The sequence below is a fragment of the Vipera berus genome, assembly GCF_964194415.1.
Source record: "Vipera berus genome assembly, chromosome: 2".
Taxonomy (NCBI): domain Eukaryota; kingdom Metazoa; phylum Chordata; class Lepidosauria; order Squamata; family Viperidae; genus Vipera; species Vipera berus.
The window spans coordinates 2,597,240-2,620,728 of record NC_138203.1 but is presented as its reverse complement, the minus strand read 5'-3'; the positions used below and the strand labels follow the sequence as shown (position 1 = coordinate 2,620,728).

Genomic DNA, 23,489 nt, shown 5'->3' with positions numbered 1-23,489 from the left:
GAGAGAAGCAACCTAGAACGAAGGAGGAATTTCCTGGAAGTTCCAATTAACCAGTGGAACTCCTTGCCTCCAGAAGCTGTGAATGCTCCAACACTGGAAGTTTTTAAGAAGAGACTGGACAGCTGTTTGTCTGAAAAGGTATAGGGTTTCCTTCCTGAGCAGGGGGTTGGACTAGAAGACCTCCAAGGTCCCTTCCCACTTTATTCATAAAACATGAAACTCAGTCAACTGAACACTCAAACTGACTGGCACTAACGGTTGACACAGGTTGCTGCCAGCATCCTAGGTATCAACCAGGTATCTCCTTAAAATGTAAGATGTTCTGAATAGCGCAGTTTTTTGTAGCTTTGCTGGAGTTATTGCAGGAATATTGCCGGTTGAGCTCCGGATGGCGCCCGACCTTCGCTCCTTCCGACGCGATCTAAAGACCTACTTGTTTGAACAAGCTGGCCTGGCCTGATGGGTGATGGGTTTGGATTTTAATATTGTTTTAGTGCATTTTAACTTATTGTTGTTAGTTCTGGGCACCTTGTTTAATCTTTTTTAATATTTGTATTCTTGTATTTTTATATGTTTGCCCTGTTCACCGCCCTGAGTCCTTCGGGAGAAGGGCGGTATACAAATAAAATTATTATTATTATTATTATTATTATTATTATTATTATTATTATTATTATTATTATTATTATTATTATTATTATTATTATTATTATTATTATTTTGCAAAATTTTGGGACATAGATCCCAGTGGCCCGATGACAATTGGTATCACTGTTACATGTTTCATCCATAATCGTGCAGTTTCGATGGCCAGGTCGCGATATTTTGTAATTTTTTCCAGTGGTCCTTTCCCACTGTTTTTTATTTTATTATTATTATTATTATTATTATTATTATTATTATTATTATTATTATTATTATTATTATTATTATTATTATTATTATTAATTATTATTATTATTTCTGAGTATCTAAGGGGCTGCCACAAAGAAGAGGAGGGGGGTCACCTTATTCACCAAAGCTCCAGAGGGAAGGATGAGAAACAATGGTTGGAAACTGACCAAAGAGAGAAGCAACCTGGAATTAAGGAGAAACTTCCTGACAGTGAGGACAATCATCCAGTGGAACAGAATTGCCTCCAAAAATCGTGGGCGCTCCATCCCTGGAGGTTTTTAAGAAGAGACTGGACAATCATTTGTCTGAGATGGTATAGGTTCTCCTGCTTGAGCAGGAGGCTGGACTAGAAGACCTCCAAGGTCCCTTCCAACTCTACTCTACTCTATTCTATTCACATCAAAATGGAAGAGAAAGCAGGTGGGTTTGTGTGTGTGTGTGTGTGTGTGTGTTTTCCTGTCTGTGTAGGTGCAGTTCAAAACGAAAAACGGTCGGTTAACAAAAGTGAAAACGAACAGCATTTAAATGGTCCTTTCCAGAATTGCAGACATTCAAAACTGCTTGGGACATCGACCCCCCCCCCCAACCAAACATGGAACATTCTTTTTAAAAGTCCGTAGGAAGCACATTTTCCCAAAGGAGAGAGGCCCCCCCCCTCCACAAAAGAAATGTGGATTTGCGATGGATACCAGGTGCCCTGGCACCTGGCCAGCATGCTTTTCTCATAACGTCTAATGGCAGAGTGTCCACGGAGGAAAATTATATGTTACACTTGGCTTTTTAAAAAAACATAAAAACCCCCAGACCTCCTTGCTCTTCCTTTCTGCCAAGACAAGGGAGAAAATAGAGGAATCATCATCCAAATGTATCCCCTTGCCAAGAAGAGAACAGAAATTTCTGATGCCTGTTCCAAATCCACGACTACAATAAATAGAATATATTTAGACGGCCTCTGAGGGGAGGGGGGTCCCACTGAAATGAGGGGAGCGATCATTTCAGTGGTGTGATTAAAACACGTCTTCGGCACAACAGATGGAGCCACGGTAGATCTTTTCCTGTCTCACCAGCCAGAAAAAAAAAAGTTCTATCATCTGGGTCTAGTTGTTTTTTTCTTCGGGAAGTCAAGGCTGCATAGATACCAGCTTGTCCTCTTATGTTCCTCACAACAACGCTACCCTCCCTAGGAAAAAGTGAGGGACTAGGCCTCAAAGTAAATAATAATAATAATAATAATAATAATAATAATAATAATAATAATAATAATAATAATAATAATAATAATAATAATAATAATAATAAAGTTGGAAGGAACCTTGGAGGTCATCTAGTCCAACCCCCTGCTCAGGCAGGAAACCCTATACCATTTCAGACAAATGGCTGTCCAGTCTCTTCTTAAAAACCTCCAGTGTTGGAGCATTCACAGCTTCTGCAGGCAGGTAGTTCGACTGGTTAATTGTTCTCTCTGTCTGGAAGTTTCTCCTTAGTTCTAGGTTGCTTCTCTCCTTGGTTAGTTTCCATCTGTTGCTTCTTGTCCTGCTTTCAGGTGCTTTGGAGAATAGCTTGACTCCCTCTTCTTTGTGGCAGCCCCTGAGATATTGGAACACTGCTATCATGTCACAATAATAATAATAATAATAATAATAATAATAATAATAATAATAATAATAATAATAATAATAATAATAATAATAATAATATGAAACGCGTAACAGTGATACCCATTGTCATGGGGGCACTGGGAACTATGTCCAAAAACTTTGCAAAACACATCAAGAAATTGCAGCTTCCTGCAATAACTCCAGCAACGCTACAAAAAACTGCGCTACTCGGAACATCTTACATTTTAAGGAGATACCTGGTTGATACCTAGGATCCCGGCAGCAACCTGTGTCAACCATTAATGCCAGTCAAATTGAGCGTTCAGTTGACTGTGTTTCATGTTTTATGAATAAAAGTTATATAATAATAATAATAATAATAAAAGTTGAAAGGGACCTTGGAGGTCTTCTAGTGCAACCCCCTGCTTAGGCAGGAAACCCTATACCATTTCAGACAAATTCCTGTCCAGTCTCTTCTTAAAAACTTCCAGTGTTGGACATTCACAGCTTCTGGAAGCAGGTTGCTCCACTGGTTAATTATAATAGAATAGAGCTGGAAGGGACCTTGGAGGTCATCTAGTCCAACCCCATGCTCAGGCAGGAAACCCTATATCATTTCAGACAAATGGCTGTCCAGTCTCTTATTAAAAACTTCCAGTGTTGGAGCAGTCACAACTTCTGGAGGCAGGTTGTTCCCCTGGTTAATTGTTCTCACTGCCAGGAAATTTCTCCTTAGTTCTAGGTTGCTTCTCTCCTTGGTTAGTTTCGATCCGTTGCTTCTTCTCCTGCCTTCAGAGAATAGCTTGATTCCCTCTTCTTTGGGGCAGCCCCTGAGAGATTGGAAGACTGCTATCCTGTCACCACTCATTCTTCTCTTCATTAGACGTTGTTACTTGCGAAATCGTGTCCGACCCATCGCGACCCCATGAACAACGTTCCTCCAGGCCTTCCTGTCCTCTACCATCTTCTGGAGTCCATTTAGGCTCACGCCTCCTGCTTCAGTGACTCCATCCAGCCTCCTCATTCTCTGTCGTCCCCTTCTTCTCTTGCCCTCAACCTTTCCCAGCATTAGGCTCTTCTCCAGTGAGTCCTTCCTTCTCATTAGGTGGCCAAAGTATTTGAGTTTCCACTTCAGGATCTGGCCTTCTAAAGAGCAGTCAGGGTTGATCTCCTCTAGGACTGACCGGTTTGATCGCCTTGCAGTCCAGGGGACTCGCAGGAGTCTTCTCCAGCACCAGAGTTCAAAGGCCTCCATTCTTTGCCGCTCAGCCTTTCTTGTGGTCCAACTTTCACTGCCATACATTGCAACTGGGAAGACCACAGCCTTGACTATATGCACTTTTGTTGGCAGGGTGATGTCTCTGCTTTTTAGACTAAACATCCCCAATTCCTGCAACCGTTCCTTGTAAGTTTTAGCCTCCAATCCCCTGATCCTCTTTGTTGCTCTTCTCCCACACTCTTTTTAGAGTCTCAACATCTTTTTTGCATCATGGTGATCCAAACTGGGTGCCGTATTCTAAGGGTGGCCTTGCCAAGGCCTTGTAAAGTGATACTAACACTTTACTGAGCAAGCTTCCGTGACTGAGAAGGCACCTGAAACTAAGGTGACTCTGAGGGCAAGGATAAACCTCCAAGTGGCCTGAACGCTTCTCAGAAAGAATACTAATGACCAGATGACTGCAAAGGAATATAAATCCTTCCATCCTCCACCATTCTGGCAGAACTGAAGAAGCTTCTTGGATGAGAAGTGAAACATCTTTAGGGAAAAACAAAGAAAGTCCAGTTTTTTGTTGTTTGTACCTTTGGAACAACCAAGGCCTTCATGACTGAGAATCTCCATAGCACCTAAAACTAAGTTTCCCCAGTCCAAGTCCAGCGCCTTCCATACTACACACACGCTTATCTACGCGTACACCTATACAGTGAAGTCAGCCTTAGAGGTCTTTGCCAGATGAATAAAAGAAGGACAATTTTTTGTCCTTATATGTATATTCCAGAGATGGTTCGGTGAATTCATGCCTGAAAGTTTTTGTTTATTTACTTATTTAATTTACACACCGCCTGACTCCAACTCAGATCAATTTGGTACTAGGTCAACCGTCTTTGTTGATGGACTCATTTGTGTCCCGCCCTTTCTACAGGAGTTCACAGTGGTATACATGAAGCTTCCTTTTCTTACTAGGCCCCAGAGTAGCTTGTAGCAGTAAAAGTGAGATAGAACATGGAAATCTACCACAAACAAAGAAATGGGTGTCAGCGGAAGCCTTTCCCTCCCCTAAATTCTATGCTTACCGTTTCCTGCCCCGTCACAAATTCAGTTTTTCACTCCTGCTGTAACTTTAAAAATGGAATGAGGATGAACATTGGAGACTCTTTAAATAATGGAGGCATTAAAGAACGATGGGGTCATTGGTGCTCTCTGGGGTTGGTGGTTTTCTAGCAGATGTTTCGTTACTGAGGAAGGAAGGGAGGAAGAAAGGAAGGAAGGAAGGAAGGAAGGAAGGAAGGAAGAAAGGAAGGAAGGAAGGAAGAAGAGAGGAGGAGGAGGAGGAGGAGGAGGAGGAGGAAGGGGGAGAATTGAAGGACTGTGGGGTCCTTGGTGTTCGCTGAGGTTAATGGTTTCCTTGTAGATGTTTCATTACCCAACTGGGTAACATCCTCAGTGCTAGAAGTGAGTGTGGTTTGTAGAGAGGAAGGAAGGAAATAAGGAAGGAAGGAAGGAAGGAAGGAAGGAAGGGAAGGAAGGAAGGAAGAAAGGAAGGAAGGAAGGAAGGAAGGAAGGAAAGGAAGGAAGGAAGGAAGGAAGGAAGGAAGGAAGGAAGGAAGAAGGAGAAATAGGGAGAGAGTGAGGAAGGAAGGAAGGAAGGAGAAGGAGAAATAGGGATGGTGTGAGGAAGGAAGAAAGGAAGGGAGGGAGGGAGGGAGGGAGGGAGGGAGAGGAGAGGAGAGGAGAAGAAGAGGAGGAGGACGAAGGGGGAGAATTGAAGGACTGTGGGGTCCTTGGTGTTCACTGAGGTTAATGGTTTCCTTGTAGATGTTTCATTACCCAACTGGGTAACATCCTCAGTGCTAGAAGCGAGTGTGGTTTGTAGAGAGGGAGGGAGGGAGGGAGGGAGGGAGGGAGGAGGAGGAGTGTGGGGTCCTTGATGTTCTCTGAGGTTGGTGGTTTATCTTGCAGATGTTTCATTATCAAACAAAGTGACATCATCAGTGCTAGAAGGGAGGGGGGTTTGTGGAGTAAGAGGAGGAGTACTACTACGGGCTCCTTGGTATTCTCTGAGATGGGTGTGGGGGGTTTTTTCAGATATTTTATTACCCAATAGGTAACACCATCAGTGCTAGAAGAGTTTAAACCATGGATATGCTACCTGTTCCAGAAACCAATCAGGGCGGCATCCTTTGCCGTCTGTCCTTATTCGCATCTTCTTGAGTGGTGCAACATCTGGAATTTCCATGATAAAAGTATCCTTTTGGCCAATTTCAAATCTGGAAGAGAAGACACGTTTGTTCAGAATTTTTAGTGCATGGCTTGTCATCTGACAGGACATCAGCTGGATGCTTTTAAGGTGCCCAAATTCCTCAGATACAGCCTGGCCATATTGGAGAAAGTCAGAGTGCAACACTTGCCTGTTGTTCCCCCAAAAGATTAAAAAGTGTGCACATCTTTCTCATTTTTTCTACGTCCATTAATTTCCACAGCTGCCTTTTTAAGGAATGTAGCATCTGGCCAAATCAGACAGAACTCCTAAAATCTAACTAAGGTTAGGCTTGGTTAGCACTTACAGGGGAGATGATCAGGGCATCCTGAATTTGGTAGGATGGGAAGTCCACCCCCATCTCTGCAGGCAATGGGAAATCAGTTCTGTAGGCTTGCCCAAAACCACATAGGCAGTTCCCTGAGGTCACCAGAAATTAGAATAGAATAGAATAGAATAGAATAGAATAGAATAGAATAGAATAGAATAGAATAGAATAGAATAGAATAGAATAGAATAGAATAGAATAGAATAGAATAGAACAGAACAGAACAGAACAGAACAGAACAGAACAGAACAGAACAGAATAGAATAGAATAGAATAGAATAGAATAGAATAGAATAGAATAGAAGCTGGAAGGGACCTTGGAGGTCTTCTAGTCCAACCCTCTGCTCGAGTAGGAGACCCAATAATACCATCTCAGACAAGTGACTGTCTAGCCTCTTCTTAAAAATCTCCAGTGATGGAGCACCCACAACTTCTGGAGGCAAAGCTGTTCCACTGGTTAATTGTCCTCACTGTCTTGAAGTTTCTCCTTAATTCCAGGTTGCTTCTCTCTTTGGTCAGTTTCCAACCATTGTTTCTCATCCTGCCCTTGAAGACAGGCCTTCTCTGTTGTGGCCCCTGCCTTATGGAATAGATGTTCTGTACCAGCCTGCTACCGGCCCTGCAGAAAAAGCAGGGACAACCCCTTTAACAAGAAGGCAAGAGGCTGGAATTACCCCTGCCAAATTTATTGATACAAAAACAAATAGAACAAGACACGAACCAAGAAACAGGAGCTTTTCAAGCAGTTGCCTTCAGCAAACCAGCCCTCCCATGCATTTCCCCTTTTATACAGTTCAGGGCGTGGCCTCTCTCTGCCTCCTTCCGAGGAGCCCCATTGCCTTCCTCTGTTTACTCCTGATTGACTGCCTCCTCCGTCGGGCGTCCTTGAACAGGGCCAGCTGTGGGTCATCTTCATCCACACTGTCAGGCTCACACAGCTGGGTCTGCGTCGTGACCAGGTGAGAGGGGCCTGGCTGAGGGCTCTGTGGAGCCTCAATATTATTCTCAGCAAGCTCTTCAACACCCCCCCTCCTCCTCCTCTGAGTCGTCCGACCCAACTGCCGAACCCACGGGCTGACCCTGAATCACAACAATAGCCTCCCTTCACAGATGAGAACAGCCCCACCCTGTTGGCCTTTTGCAAGACTTTCAAAACTTGGCTGTGTATGCAGCTTGGAGTGTGTTAAGGGCCCTGTTACTTGGCTTTACTATTAGCTGCTTAAAGTCTTCAAGTGACAAGCGTAATGTCATGGTTCCGATAGATGAAACCCATCAAGAGAACTTCAAGGGAAAAATTCTTCCTGCAAGAACATTTTATTTAGGAAACAAAGTGTCGGCACTGCATAGTTGAACCCCAAAACTAAATTCCCTTCCCCCGGATACAAAGTCACAAAGTGCAATTCCCAACCCCCGGTAAGCTGTTATAAATGACATTCTCCAATTAGCCTAAAACGCGGGTTTCCTCCACAACTCCTCAGCCCGCCAAAACGTCATCAGCTCGTCCTTGGGTTCCCACAGAGCAGCCTTATTATTATTATTATTATTATTATGGCTAGCTGAGCTTAAGCTTTCATCCCATCCACACACCCTCCCTTCTGCATCTAATTTCTAAACAGGAGAAAAAGCATGTTAAAAGCAAAGCGGGAATGGCTGCAATTTCCATCGGTTGTCAGAGCGGGGAACATCCAAGATTCGCAGCGCTGACACTTTCGTTTAACGACTGTTCCAAGTTACAAGGACACTGGCAAAAAGGTGACTTATGATCGTGTTTCACACTTACGACTGCAGCTGCATTCCCCATGGTCACATGATCAGAATTGGGCTGCTTGATGACCGACTCCTATTTATGATGGTTTGCAGTGTCCCCGGGGGTCACGCGATCCTCTTTTGCAAAGTTCTGACAAGCAAAGTCCGTGGGGGAAGCCAGATCACTTAACAACCTATGTTATTCACTTGATAAATGTAGGAAGAAAGGTCACCAAATGGGGGCCAAACCCACTTAACAACTACCTCAGAAAGACACATTTGGGACTGAACTGTGGTCATAAGCCGAGAACTACACGAGTATATATTTTACAGATGTTCTTACCATTTTACCATTTTAAGTGTCCTATCATTTTGGAATTGTAAACCAGCCGGAGATGCTTAGTTGAGTTGGGCGGCTGCAGAAATTGAATAAATAGATAAATACTCAGCAGGCTTTTGTGGCTATGGTGTGACTAGAACTCCCCGTCTCCTGGTTTCTAGACTGGTACTCTGACCACTAGGTCAAAGGTCAACAATCTTTCTCGGTTGACGGACTGGAGGGAAAGGGAGGGGGAAGCATTTTATGTGCGCACGCATGCACTCACCCACACAAAGATGGGGCCACCAGCACACGCAACGCAAACAGGACGGTGGTCGCCCCATCCTGTTTTTTGCCGTGCGGCGCCCCTTTTTTACACCACGTGGCGCCCCACTTGCATAGCGGTGGTGGCGCTGGCACGAGTGGGGGTGAGTGCGCCCACACAAAACATTGTGGTCTAGCACAGGGGGTCCCCAACCTGCGGTCCGCAGCCCACTGCCCTGGTGGCCATGTCCTACTGGCCACCGGGCTGCAAAATAGGCTGACCAGTGGATCCAGTTGAGATCTGCATATGTGGGACTGATTGGGGTAGATTGCAGGGGTGACGCCGAGATATACTTTTATCATATTTTATCTACATCCTTAAATTATCGTCGTTGTTGTTGTTGTTAGCTGTGAAGTTGTGTCCGACCCATCGCGACCCTATGGACAACATTCCTCCAGGCCTTCCTGTCCTCTACCATCTTCTGGAGTCCATTTAAGCTCACGCCTACTGCTTCAGTGACTCCATCCAGCCACCTCATTCTCTGTCGTCCCCTTCTTCTATTGCCCTCAATCTTTCCCAGCATGAGGCTCTTCTCCAGTGAGTCCTTCCTTCTCATTAGGTGACCAAATTATTTGAGTTTTAGCTTCACGATCTGGCCTTCTAAACACCAGTCAGGGTTGATCTCCTCTAGGACTGACCGGTTTGATCGCCTTGCAGTCCAAGGGACTCGCAGGAGTCTTCTCCAGCACCAGAGTTCAAAGGCCTCAATTCTTTGGCGCTCAGCCTTTCTTATGGTCCAGCTTTCACAGCCATACGTTGCAACTGGGAAGACCATAGCCTTGACTATACGCACTTATAGTATTCTATCCCAATTTTACTTCAGACTGCATTTTATCCCAATCTAGTTTTCTTTGATTCCAGTTTCATTTTAAATTGTGTTTTGTCTAAATTGCTTTTATCAAATTTTAGTAATAATTTGCTTCTGGAACTTTGCACTTTGATATGGCCCAAGGGCTAATCAATAAATCAATCAATAAAATCAATCTGCATATGTGGGACTGATTGGGGTAGGTTGAAGGGGCGACGCCGAAATATACTTTTATCGTTATTTTGTCTACATCTTAAATTACTGTATTCTATCCCAATTTCACTTCACAGACTGTATTTTATCCCGATCTCATTTTAGTTTATTCCAGTTTCATTTTAAAGCGTGTTTTATCTAATTCCGTTTTAAATTTGTCTTATCAAATTTTAGCAACAATTTGTTTCTGGAACTTTGCGCTTTGACGTGGTCCAAGGGCTAGTCAATCGATCGATCGATCGATCAAATCAATAAATAACATTCCAGGGCTGACCAATTGGTGCACACATGTGCGGGCACTGGTCAGCCTATTCTGCGGCCCAGTGGCCAGCAGGTCACGGCCTGGTAGTGGGACGCGGACCGCAAGGTTGGGGACCCCCAGCGCTAGACCACGGTTGGCTGAAAATGTTGCTGATCCCAACAGTAGGAGCCAGAAGGGATCCGCCAGAAGTGAGTTTCGTTTGTACAATTATTTATCTCCACTTTGCGCTAGGAGGCTATTCACCAGAGCCCGTTGTGCTCAAGTCATGAACTGGATAGCCAGAGAGGTTAAGTTTAACGCACCCCAGAACATCAATCTGAAGGAAAGTCTAATAAAAGAAAAAGGAAGAGAGGGGAAAAAAACAGATTAATGGCTTGATCAGCTGCTTCCTCCAGACGGTTAGTTCCCCTGGGTGTTTTGCCTTTGTGCCCGCTTATCAAAATTTGTGTTGCCGGAGCTGTTTCCTGGCTAATGCTGATTTAAATTAAATGGCCTTATTACCTGAGACAGTTTGAAAAAGATGTTCTGGTCGAATACATATATCACCTAGCTGCACTATCACTTAAAGGGAAGGGAGATTTACTACCCCCCTCCCCCACACTCTCTCTCATTCTTTGCTCCTAGTCTGAAGGTGAATAAACCAGGTTTTGCTACCTCAAGGATTCCCAAATGGCCAGCATATTTTGAGGGTGGGGGGGTTACATTTAGAGCCGCTGTGCCTTGGGCATTGGGGCAAGAGAGCCTTTTAATTTACTAGCGGCCACTCAATTCCCGCTTCGTAAAAACTTATATTGTTAAAAAGAGGAATGCCTTTCTTTCCCTAAGGATCTGGCAAGGATCTTACTAAATCGGTGAAGTCAAAGGAAGCGTTGGCAGAACGTCCGATGACGTGCAGAGACGGAAGCAGCTTACGGAAACCAAGGATGCATACATATGGAAGTAGGACTTAATTTGCATAGGTTATGAAGATTGGTTGCCAGTTTTAAGGTTTTAAGTTTCAAGGCCCAATGTTTTCATGCTTTTAAACTTTTAATTGTTTTGTGCTGTTATCTATGGCATGGTAATAATAGACTAGGTCCATGGTGGCGAACCTATAGCACGGGTGCCACAGGTGACACGCAGAGCCCTCTCTGTGGTCACGCGCGCCGTCGCCCAAGTCCTGGGCCTTCAGCTGGGTTTTATAAAACATTTTGACTTTAGGCCTCTGCCGCGGTGTGCCAAAAAAAGGTTCAATCAATCAATTTCAACTTCTCGCGGGGGAAAAAAAAGATCTCGCAAAGTTGGAATTGATTGATTGAACTTTTTAGTCCCACCCAGTCTGCTGTTACCACCACAGCCACGCCCACCCAACGGGCCACGCCCAGCCAATGGGCCACACCCACTCAATGGGCCACATCCACCCGGCACCTGACGATATATAAGTGGGTTTTGGGTTGCAGTTTGGGCACTCGGTCTCTAAATGGTTCGCCATCACTGGACTAGGCTAACCTATTATGAAAAGAAGGACTAAGGGCGACATGATAGTAGCAGTCATCCAATATCTCAGGGGCTGCCCCAAAGAAGAGGCAGTCAAGCTATTCTCCAAAGCCCCTGAAGGCAGGACAAGAAGCAATGGATGGAAACTAACCAAGGAGAAAAGCAACCTGGAACTAAGGAGGAATTAAGGGGTCCTTGGCACTCTCTGAGCTGGGTTGTTTTCTTGCAGACATTTCATTACCCAACTAAGTAACATCATCAGTGCTAGAAGGGAGTTGAAGGAGGAGGAGGAGGAGGAGGAGGAGGAGGAGGAGGAGGAGGAGGAGGAGGAGGAAGAGAACTGTGGGTCCTTGGTGCTCTCTAAGTTTGCTTGTTTTCTTGCAGACGTTTCATTACTCAAACTAGGTAACATCATCAGTGCACCTGAGCTACAAATGTTCTCCTTTATTAGTAAGGAGAAACTTCCTGACAGTGACAACAATTAACCAGTGGAACAACCTTCCTCCAGAAGCTGTGAATGCTCCAACACTGGAAGTCTTTAAGAAGTGACTGGACAGCCATTTGTCTGAAATGGTATGGGTGGTTGGACTAGAAGACCTCCAAGGTCCCTTCCAACACTGTTATTCTGTTGTAAGCCACCCAGAGTCCTTGATACGGAGATGGGCGCCGTATAAATTATTATTATTATTATTTATTGCATTTATATACCGCCCTTTCCCTGAGGACTCAGGGCGGTTTACAGGGAGTTAAAAAACAACTATACAAAAGTTAAAACCCAATTTAAAAAATATTAAATCAACCCTGTACTATTAAAAAACCCCAATTAAAATGAATATCTCCTCAGCCTGGGCCCGAGAGCTCAAAGAGCCAGGTCTTCAGGCCCCGGCGGAATGATCCGAGGTCGGGAGCAGTCCTCAGCTCCACCGGCAGCTGGTTCCAGAGGGCAGGCGCCCCCACTGAGAAGGCCCTATCCCTGGGTGTCACCCGCCGGCAATCTCTTACCGGCGGGACCCTGAGCAGACCCTCCCTGTGGGAGCGCACTGGGCGAAGGGCGTTTGATGCCGGCAGCAGGTGTTCCCTCAAATACCCCGGACCCAGGCCATGTAGGGCTTTATAGGTGATAACCAGCACTTTGAATTTCACCCGGAGGGCAACCGGAAGCCAATGCAGCTCGCGGTGTAGAGGTGTTACATGGGAGTATCGGGAGACCCCCATTACAACTCGCGCGGCCGCATTCTGCACCAGTTGAAGCCTCCGAGTGGTCTTCAAGGGCAGCCCCATGTAGAGAGCGTTACAGTAGTCCAAACGGGAGGTCACAAGCGCATGAGTAACTGTGCGTAGGGCGTCTCGGTCCAGATAGGGACGCAACTGGTGCACCAGGCGAACCTGTGCAAAAGCCCCCCTGGTCACGGCTCCTATGTGATCTTCAAAATTGAGCCGTGAGTCCAGGAGGACGCCCAAGTTGCGAGTCCTATCAACGGGGGGTAACACCTCACCCCCCCATCGTTAGAGGTGGAATAACTTGGTTAACCCGAGATGCCGATATGCACAGCCACTCAGTCTTGGCGGGATTGAGACGAAGCCTGTTTCTCCCCATCCAGACCTGAACCGCCTCCAGGCACCGGGACATCATGGAGAGGGCATCGCTGTGTTGGTTCGGGGTGGAAAGAAAAAGTTGGGTATCATCAGCGTATTGGTGATACCCCACCCCGAAGCCACGAATGATCTCGCCCAGCGGCTTCATATAGATGTTGAACAGGAGAGGCGAGAGAACCGACCCCTGAGGGACTCCACAAATGAGAGGCCTCGGGGCGGATCTCTGCCCTCCCGTCAACACCGACTGCGAGCGGCCCTGGAGGTAGGAGGAGAACCACCGTAAAACGGTGCCTCCCACTCCCAACCCCCTGAGACGCCGCAGCAGGATACCATGGTCGATGGTATCGAAAGCCGCTGAGAGATCTAATAGGACCAGGACAGAGGAGCAACCCCTGTCCCTTGCCCTCCAGAGATCATTCACCAGCGCGACCAATGCCGTCTCCGTGCTGTGTCCGGGCCTGAAACCCAATTGGTACGGGTCCAGATAATCAGTTTCCTCCAGGAACAGAGGGAGCTGATGCGCCACCACACTCTCAACAACCTTCGCCAGAAAGCGAAGGTTGGAGACTGGACGGTAGTTGTCTAAAGCAGCCGGGTCCAAAGCAGGCTTCTTGAGAAGGGGTCTCACCACCGCCTCCTTCAAGGCGGCAGGGAAGACACCCTCCTTCAGAGAAGCAGTTATTACTGCATGGAACCAGCCTCGTGTTCCTTCCCGAGCCGCATAAGCTAGCCAGGAGGGGCACGGATCCAACAAACAGGTGGTGGAGCTCAGTCTCCCCATGATCCTGTCCACATCATCAGGGGAAACAGGGTCGAACTCAGTCCAGATAACATGCTCAAGACCGCCTGATTCCTCCACATCAGACTCTGCCCAGTCAGAGTCCAGGCCGGTCCGGATCCGAGCGATTTTGTCCGCCAGATGATGACTAAACTCCTCGGCTCGTCCCTGCAAGGGATCCTCTCTCACCTCCTGGTTAAGGAGGGAGCGAGTCACCCTAAACAGGGCGGCCGGGCGATTATCTGCGGACGCGATAAGGGCGGCAAAGTAGTTAGACTTCGCCGTCCTTATCGCCGCAAGATAAGACCTTATAAAGGTTCTTAACTGCAATCGGTCGGATTCGGATCGGCTGGATCTCCAACCGCTCTCTAGACCTCGTCTCCGACGCTTCATCTCCCTGAGCTCCACAGAGAACCATGGGGCCCAACGGGATCTGCGCCGGGTCAGAGGTCGCATGGGTACAACGCAGTCAAGTGCCCTGGTGGCAGCCGTTTCCCAGGCCTCCACCAGAGCATCGACTGGGCTGTGGGTAAGGGTGATAGGTATAGGCCCAAGCGCCCTCTGGAATCGATCCGGGTCCATTAGGCGCCTGGGGCGGAACCACCTGGTCGGTTCCGCCGCCCAGCGGCGGGGGGTGGCATGACGGAAAACCAGCCTCAGGAGGTGGTGATCTGACCATGACAGAGGGGTGATGGATGGGGAGCCCCCTCCCAGATCATCCAACCACTGTCCAGACAGGAATACCAGGTCGAGAGTATGATCCCCCACATGAGTCGGGCCCTCAATAACCTGGGTCAGGCCCATGGCTGTCATGGAAGCCATGAACTCCCGAGCTAACTCCGACGACCCTCCCAGTGACGGCAGGTTGAAGTCACCCAGGACTATAAGCCTGGGGAACTCCACCGCCAACCCTGAGAGGGTGTCGAGCAGCTCAGGCAGGGCTGTTGCCACACAGCTGGGCGCCAGGTATGTAAGCAACAAACCCAACTGAACCCGAGAACCACATCTCAAGAGGAGGGATTCGCTCCCGGCCATCTGGACAATGGTGGCCTCCCGGGGACACAAAGTCTCCCGAATAACCACTGCCACCCCACCACCCCTGCCCTGAGCCCGTGGCTGGTGTAGCACCCGGAAACCTGGCGGGCATAACTCGGTGAGAGGCACCCCTCCCTCCGAACCCAACCAAGTTTCCGTGATGCACGCTAGATCCGCACCTTCCTCCTCGATCAGATCATGGATGAGGGGAGCTTTGTTAACTACGGATCTAGCATTAAAATAGACCAACCTGAGCTCAGGGGCCTGATCACCCTCATCCCCGGGTAAGAGGGTGCTAACCGGAGGGTCGGAGCGCGCCACCGCTCGGAGATAGCGGGGGCGCGATCCCAGATGTTGATATGGCCCTCCGCGCAAACACCTGCTGCCATTCCCTATCGCCGTGGGGATTTGAAGCCCCACCCCCACATTCCCAGAACCAGCAGCCACCTCCCCCGACCCCGTCCCGTCAGGACCTCTAACAGGTCCAGACTGAGTGCCGGTTAAAGATTCCCTCCCTACCCTACCCTCCCTCCCCCTCCCTAACCTTTTAAAATAACCGGCTAAAAATTTTATCAGGGGCCTCTTAGCACGTCTCCACTCGAGGCCCCTAGTTAAGCCCAGCCACCTCTCGGAACCCCGGCAATTGGGTCCGTCATCAAGGGGAATGTTAGAAAAGAAGGCTGGTCGTATCCAGGAGGGAGAAACCCCTCTGAGGGCGCACAAGTCCGATCCAGAGTACTGTACGCGAGCCATAAGGTGGAACTGTCCATATGAGCCATTGTTCACAAATGGGGTCAAAAGTTGTTAAGCTGATGAGATGTTAGTTCAGATGTAAAAAACATTAAGTCCGGAACTGTAAACTGTAAATGTAATGAGTAAATGAATAAATAAGGTCTAAAGCTGAGTTTGTTGCGCAATAGTCTTTATGCTCAGTTCGTGCAACCACTGTCTGTTTGTTTATTTAATTGATAATGCCACCCAAATCAGTTCAAGGTAACTTTGCATCTCTCCAGCACATGCAACCCACTAAGAAAAAATGCATTCAATTTTTTTTTGTCACTTTTGTTATGCTTTGGTCAGTGGTGGGATTCAGCCAGTTTGCACTGCTTCGGTAGAACCGGTAGCTAATTTTTTGTTGCCCAGGCCCAGAATGGACTTCCGGAAGCGGCATCCACACAGAGAACCAGCTGTTCACCTATTTGAATCCCACCCCTGGCTTTGGTGTTTGGGAGTTGGGGGGGGGTCACGCGATCCCCCTTTTGTGAACTTCTGACAGGCAAAATCAAGGGGGAGGCCAGATTCCCTTCACAACCATCTTGCTAACTTGACAACCGCAGTGATTCGTTTAAGAATTGTGGCAAGGAAGGTTGTGAAAAAAATGGGGGCACAACTCACTTACTGACTCTATTGCTTTAACAACGGGAATTTTGGTCATTGAGAACGACCTGTATTCGTAGGGAAAGGAAACTTCTGAGAAATTGTATGGCAGGTTTTAGCACAACACAGGTAAATTTAATGTCGTCTTCCAGGCGTTGCTCCTTCTCCAAATACCTTAGATCAGAGGTCCCACAACCTTTTGGGCACCCGAGACCACCGGTTCCGTGGAGAGAGGTTTTTCCACGGACCGGAGGGTGCGTGGTTTTGTGTGCTGCCTGCATCCCACGGATGGGGCTTGGCTTGTTTGTGCGGACCGGTTGCTGGCATGCTGTGGCCCAGTACCAGTCCACAGACTGGGGGGTTTGGGGACCCCTGCCTTAGATCAAGAGAGCCAGTTGGAAGAGGCCAAGCTATCTGGAGAGCGAAAGGGTGAGATAGGCTGCTGAAGTGCCTGTTACCTGTTCCCATTTTTTTCCAGCTGAATCTCTTCGGAACAGCCACTGGATCCAAAGAATGTGAAAAAAATGCCAGTGTCCGTTCCAGCCTGTGAGAAGTCTCCAGTCTCCACCGTCGCTTCATAGAGAACCTGAAGAACATCGAAGTGCAAGGTTACGCCCCCCCCCAAAAAGCCACCCAGGTTTTCATTCTTATTTATTACATTAAAAAAAAACTTCCACCCTTCCGAGGTTGGTAAAATGAGGACCCAGATTGTTGGGGGCAATATGTTGACTCTGCAAAGTCCTTCCTTCCTTCCTTCCTTCCTTCCTTCCTTCCTTCCTTCCTTCCTTCCTTCCTTCCTTCCTTCCTTCCTTCCTCTCTCCCCCCTCCCTCCCTCCCTCCTTTTTCCTTTGGTCTTCTTTCCTCCCTCCCTCCCTCCCTCCCTCCCTGAAGGCACAGTAGTCAGAATGCAGTATTGCAGGCAAACTCTGCCCACAGCCTGGAGTTCGATCCTGACGGGCTCCGCCTTCCATCCTTCCAAGATCAGTAAAATGAGGACCCGGATTGTTGGGGGCAAATAGGCTGACTCTGTAAAATCTCTGAGAGAGGGCTGTCAAAGCACTAAGGGGCAGTCTATAAGTTTGCCGTTGCTATTGCTATTTGTACGGTCACCCTAAAAGGGTTGTAAGTGAGGAGTACCTGCATGCAACATGTTTGCTTCAAATGAGAGTTGGAAGGTCTTGCAACAAGACTAACCTTTAGGCCAATATTGACGCAGTCGGCATCTAGGATGTTGAAGACGCGTGAGGTTAGACCGTCCCCCCTATCCTGGGCCAGCCAGCACTTGCAAACAAAAGTGTATATCACACCCTTAGTTGGCACCGTGACACTGAATTCATCCAAGAGCCAAGAGCTTTCTGGGGTAGCCCCATTGTGGCCAATCTAGGAGACAGGAAAAAAAATCACCAAACTTGGTCATGACGAACCTAAGTGAGGTTCTTAAAGATCTAACAGGGAGGGATGAAAACTGGGGCTAAACAAAAAAAGTAAATAATTCTGTTATAGAAAGGCTCGAACACAGGGCCCCGTCCAACAAAACGAAATTCAATGCAGAGAAAAGTAAAGTTTTACACTTAGGCAAGAAAACCAAAAGAACGCATATAAACTGGGTGAAGCCAGGCTTAATAGCAGCAACTATGAAAGGGAACTTGGAGTCCCAGGGGAGAATCACTTAAATACGAGCCAGCACTGTGTGACAGCAGCCGAAAAAGCCAGTGCAATCCTAGGTAGCATTAAGGGAGGGATAGAGTCAAAATCGCATGAAGTATTAGTATCACTTTATAAAGCCTTAGTAAGACCACACCTGGAATATTGCACCCGGTTTTAGTCACTACATTATAAAAATAGTTGTTGAGAGTGCAGAGAAGAGCAACAAAGATGTTTAGGGGCCATAGAATAGAATAGAATAGAATAGAATAGAATAGAATAGAATAGAATAGAATAGAATAGAATAGAATAGAATAGAATAGAATAGAATAGAATAGGAGAGGAGAGGAGAGGAGAGGAGAGGAGAGGAGAGGAGAGGAGAGGAGAGGAGAGGAGAGGAGAGGAGAGGAGAAGAGAAGAGAAGAGAAGAGAAGAGAAGAGAAGAGAAGAGAAGAGAAGAGAAGAGAAGAGAAGAGAAGAGAAGAGAAGAGAAGAGACCTTGGAGGTCATCTAGTCCAACCCCTTGCTAAAGCAGGAGAACCTATACCATCTCAGACAAGTGACTGTCCAGTCTTTTCTTGTCCAGTGATGAAGCGCCCACAATTTCTGGTGGCAAGCTGTTCCACTGGTTGATTGTCCTCACTATTGGGAAGTTTCTCCTTAATTCCAGGTTGCTTCTCTCTTTGGTCAGTTTCCAACCATTGTTTCTCGTCCTTCCCTCTGGTGCTTTGGAGAATAACGTGACCCCATCCTCTTCTTTGTGGCAGCCCCCCAGATACTGGAACGCTGCTATCATGTCACCCCTGTTTCTTCTTTTCTTTAGACTAGCCAAACCCAAGTCCTGCAGCCGTTCTTCGTATGTTTCAGTCTCCAGGCCTTGGATCTTCTTAGTTGCTCTTCTCTGAACTTTTTCCAAGGTCTCAACATCTTTTTTGTAGAATGGTGACAAAACCTGGCTGCAGTATTCTAGGTGTGGCCTCAGTAGGGTTTTATAAAGCGGTACTAATACTTTGCGTGATCTTGATTCTATGCCTCTGTTTATACAACCCAGGACTGTATTAGCTTTTTTTGGCTGCTGCTGCACACGGCTGGCTCATGGTCAAGGGATCATCCACTCGGACATACGAAGAACGGTTGCAGGAATTTGGATGTCTAATTAATGACGAGAAGGACTAGGACGGACATAACAGCAGTGTTCCAATATATGAGGGGCTGCCCCAAAGAAGAGGGAGTCAAGCTATTCTCCAAAGCATCTGAAGGCAAGACAAGAAGCAACGGATGGAAATTAACCAAAAATAGAAGCAACCTAGAACTAAGGAGAAACTTCCTGACAGTGAGAACAATTAACCAGTGGAACCACCTGCCTCCAGAAGTTGTGAATGCTCCAACACTGGAAGTTTTTGAGAAGAGACTGGACAGCCCTTTGTCTGAAATGGCATAGGACACAGATACAGATATAGATGATATAGATATAGATATATAGATATAGACAGGGCTTTTTTTTCTCATAGAACGCCCAGAACGGAGTTCCGGCACCTTTTTTGGATGGAACCTTGTAGGGTAGGCAAGGCAGGTTGTATGACGTGTGTGAGTTCTGGCACGTTTTTCTTTTACAAAAAAAGCACTGGATATAGATATAGATATAGATATAGATATAGATATAGATATAGATAGATATAGATATAGATATAGATATAGATATAGATATAGATATAGATATAGATATAGATATAGATATAGATATAGATATAGATATAGATATAGATATAGATATAGATATAGATATAGATATAGATATAGATATAGACATAGACATAGACATAGACATATAGACATATAGACATAGACATAGACATAGACATATAGACATATAGACATAGACATATAGATATAGACATAGACATAGACATAGACATAGACATAGAGATATAGACATAGACATAGAGATATAGACATAGACATAGACATAGACATAGACATATAGATATAGACATAGACATAGACATAGACATAGACATAGACATAGACATAGACATAGACATAGACATAGACATAGACATAGATATAGATATAGATATAGATATAGATATAGATATAGACATAGACATAGACATATAGATATAGACATAGACATAGACATAGACATAGACATAGACATATAGACATAGACATAGACATAGACATAGATATAGATATAGATATAGATATAGACATAGACATATAGACATAGACATAGACATAGACATAGACATATAGACATAGAGATATAGACATAGACATATAGTTAAAGATATAGATATAGATATAGATATAGATATAGATATAGATATAGATATAGATATAGATATAGATATAGATATAGATATAGATATAGATATAGATATAGATATAGATATAGATATAGATATAGATATAGATATAGATATAGATATAGATACAGATGATATAGATATAGATATATAGATGTAGATGTAGATATTGACAGTTTTGTCCCCTTTCTTTGCCCAGGCTTTGTGAGTCTACCTTGAAATTTCTTGCTTTTTCCTAACCTGTTTTATCAGAGATGGGTAGATTGCAATGTTTAAAAAGGAAACACTTATTATTATCGTTGTTGCTGCTGCTGCTGCTTCTGGGTCTTGCTCTGAGCCACTAAATGACAGCAGCGTGGTTTCCTGCCGTTTTAAATTACCAAACACAGGAAAATTGTACTGTAAGCTAAAGCAAAAATAGAACTAATGCCTTTGAAGGATAAAAATTGGGGAAAGAAAATTCCACGTGCAAATGGAATACAGGCAGTCCTCAACGTACGACCTCAGCTGAGCCCAGAATTTCTGTTGCTAAGCAAGACATTTGTTAAGTGAATTTCGCCCCGTTTCACGACCTTTCTCACCATAGTGGTTAAGCGAATCCTTGCAGTTGTTAAGTCAGTCACGCGGTCGTTAAGTCAACCTGGCTTCCCCATGTCAGAAGGTCGCAAAAGGGGATCCCCCCTGACACACACCCCCGGGAACACTGCAACCGTCATAAATACGAGTCAGTTGCCAAGCGTCTGAATTTGCGTCGCACGACCACGGGGAGGCTGCAACGGTCCTAAGTGTGAAAAATAGTCACTTTTTTCGGGACCATTGTAACTTCCAACAGTCATTAAATGAATGGTTGCAAGTTGAAAAGCGTGTAGTTCTGCAGCACAGTAAATGGTAATGTTGAAAGAAAAATCTTCATCAGGGTCCAGTCCGAGCCGGGAATAAACAAAATGGAGTCCCGCTTTAGAAAGAAGGCTGCAGTTTATTGAACAGGAGAGCCAGGCAGGAAGATGTCTCTGGAAGAAAAGTGACCACATGTAGTACAGAGTGGTGGGTTTTTATCCCTTCTTGGGCTTTTGTTTCAAGTTGTTCCTGTGGCATGAACTTTGACCTGAGCCTGAGTCTGCCTTTCTGGTATTCTGGTAGTGATGGGTTAATCCTATTATGTCCCAAAGGTCATATCTTGCTTCCCTGTGGCTGTGGCTGCTGACCGTTGGATTTTTTTGATGTGAGAGATTGTTGATTCTAGAAATCTTTGTCTTTTTAATCCAGGCTTCCTGGCTCCAATCTTTCTGACAACAACAACAACAGCAACAATAATTCAAACATCCACATCTGCCTACCCCAGGTCCTTGGTAAAGACTGGATAGGTAGACAAAAATGCCAAATCCAGTCTGAAGATCTGGCTGACTGTGCGATGATCAATAATAATAATAATAATAATAATAATAATAATAATAATAATAATAATAATAATAATAATAATAATAATAATAATAATAACAACAACAACAACAATAATAATAATTAAATAATAATAATGATAATGATAATGATAATGATAATGATAATGATAATGATAATGATAATAATAATAATAATAATAATAATAATAATAATAATAATAATAATAATAATAATAATGTTGGAAGGGACCTTGGAGGTCATCTAGTCCAACCCCCTACTCAGGCAGGAAACCCTATACCATTTCAGACAAATGGCTGTCCAGTCTCTTCGTAAAAATGTCCAGTGTTGGAGCATTCACAACTTCTGGAGGCAAGGAGTTCCCCTGGTTAATTGTTCTCACTGTCATGAAATTTCTCCTTAGTTCCAGGTTGCTTCTCTCCTTGATTAGTTTCCATCTGTTGCTTCATGTCCTGCCTTCAGGCACGTTGGAGAACAGCTTGACTCCCTCTTCTTTGGGGCAGCCCCTGAGATCTTGGAAGACTGCTATCCTGTCCCCCTTAGTCCTTCTTTTCCCTAGAACTAGCCAAACCCAATCCCTGCAGCTGTTCTTATATGTTTTAGTCTGCAGTCCCCTAAGATTATCACATCTGCTTTTATGCAGAGCTGGTTTCTGTTTGGGACAGAGAGACTTGGGGATTCTGCCTTTAAGATCCTTTGGGGAAATATAATGTTCTGCCTTTTTAATATTGCCCAAAATATTTCTTTCTCTGGATCCTTCCCACAGTAAGTATCAAGATGAAGAGAAATGGTGCTAAGCTCAGCAGCCCGATTTTATTTTATTTTGTGCTATTTTTAGCAACGGTGAGATCTTAGCATGCCCCAGATTCTGGGAGTCGGCGTCGCGACAATCCTTCATTTTGACTAAATGACCCGAAAGAACAGGTTGGGGCTTACGTGGGTTGCAGGACTCTTGCAAGCTTTTACCCCAGATCTAAATATTTCCACCAAGCTGGATGAATGATATTTTTACCTGGAAGGCCCAAGCTTCAAGCGTTGCATCCAGCAGGTCGCCATCATCCAGTTGGACTAATGTCCAACTTTGGGGCTGAATTGCTCGTTAGTCTGAAAGGGCTGGCATGTCAAAAAGTCCTGTCAACTAGAAGGAAGTATGAACATTCCCCCCACCCCCCACCCCCACCCCCGGCTTGGATTTTATAATGAAATAGATTTAGGTGTAAAGCAAAACCTGCTTGATTTGATTTGTTTTGCCAACCCCTGTTTAAGCTTGTCAGGCTGTGAAACGGCCAGCCGCCGTTTGATTGAATGGGAGCAAAGTCTCTAGTCCTTCCTGGGTCTGAGGATTACGTAAGGCAGAGCTTGGCTCCTCTCCATCCAAGGTAAAGGCAAAGGTTCTCCCGCACATGCGTGCTAGTCGTTTCCGACTCTAGGGGCCGGTGCTCATCTCCGTTCCAAAGCCGAAGAGCCAGCGCTTGTCCGAGGACGACTCCGTGGTCATGTGGCCGACATGACTAGATGCCAAAGGCACACGGAACGCTGTTACCTTCCCACCGGAGTGGTCCCTATTTTTCTACTTGCATTTTTACGTGCTTTCGAACTGCTAGGTTGGCAGAAGCTGGGACGAGTAACAGGCGCTCACTCTGTTACGCGGCACTCGGGATTCGACCCGCCAAACTGCCGACCTTCTGATCGACAAGCTCAGTGTCCCAACCCACTGAGCCACCGCATCCCTTTCTCCATCCAAAGATGCAACTAATTGGTAAAGGAAGGGAAATGGGTGGGTAAGGGTGAGTTTCGGTGTGCAATACGGGCAGGGTCTGCTTCTTAAACTCCCTCGGAGGAGGGGCAGAGGGGGCAGGGGGAGGAGGGGAGGAGGGAGAGGGGGA

The 23,489-nt window shown here is 45.8% G+C and overlaps 1 protein-coding gene and 1 long non-coding RNA gene across 2 annotated transcripts in view; one reads left to right on the top strand and one right to left on the bottom strand.

Moving 5' to 3' along the window:
• LOC308663138 overlaps positions 1-23,489 on the top strand; it is an 861,733-nt gene that overhangs the window by 179,536 nt on the left and 658,708 nt on the right. The window lies entirely within an intron of this gene.
• Positions 1-23,489, bottom strand: part of LOXHD1 (lipoxygenase homology PLAT domains 1) — a gene marked incomplete at both ends in the record, with an annotated part of 233,602 nt that overhangs the window by 50,405 nt on the left and 159,708 nt on the right. The window contains 3 exons of the mRNA XM_081321186.1: positions 5,861-5,978; positions 16,690-16,817; positions 17,426-17,611. Of these exons, the coding sequence (XP_081177312.1) occupies positions 5,861-5,978; positions 16,690-16,817; positions 17,426-17,611 (432 nt within the window). The remainder of the gene's footprint in view (positions 1-5,860; positions 5,979-16,689; positions 16,818-17,425; positions 17,612-23,489) is intronic.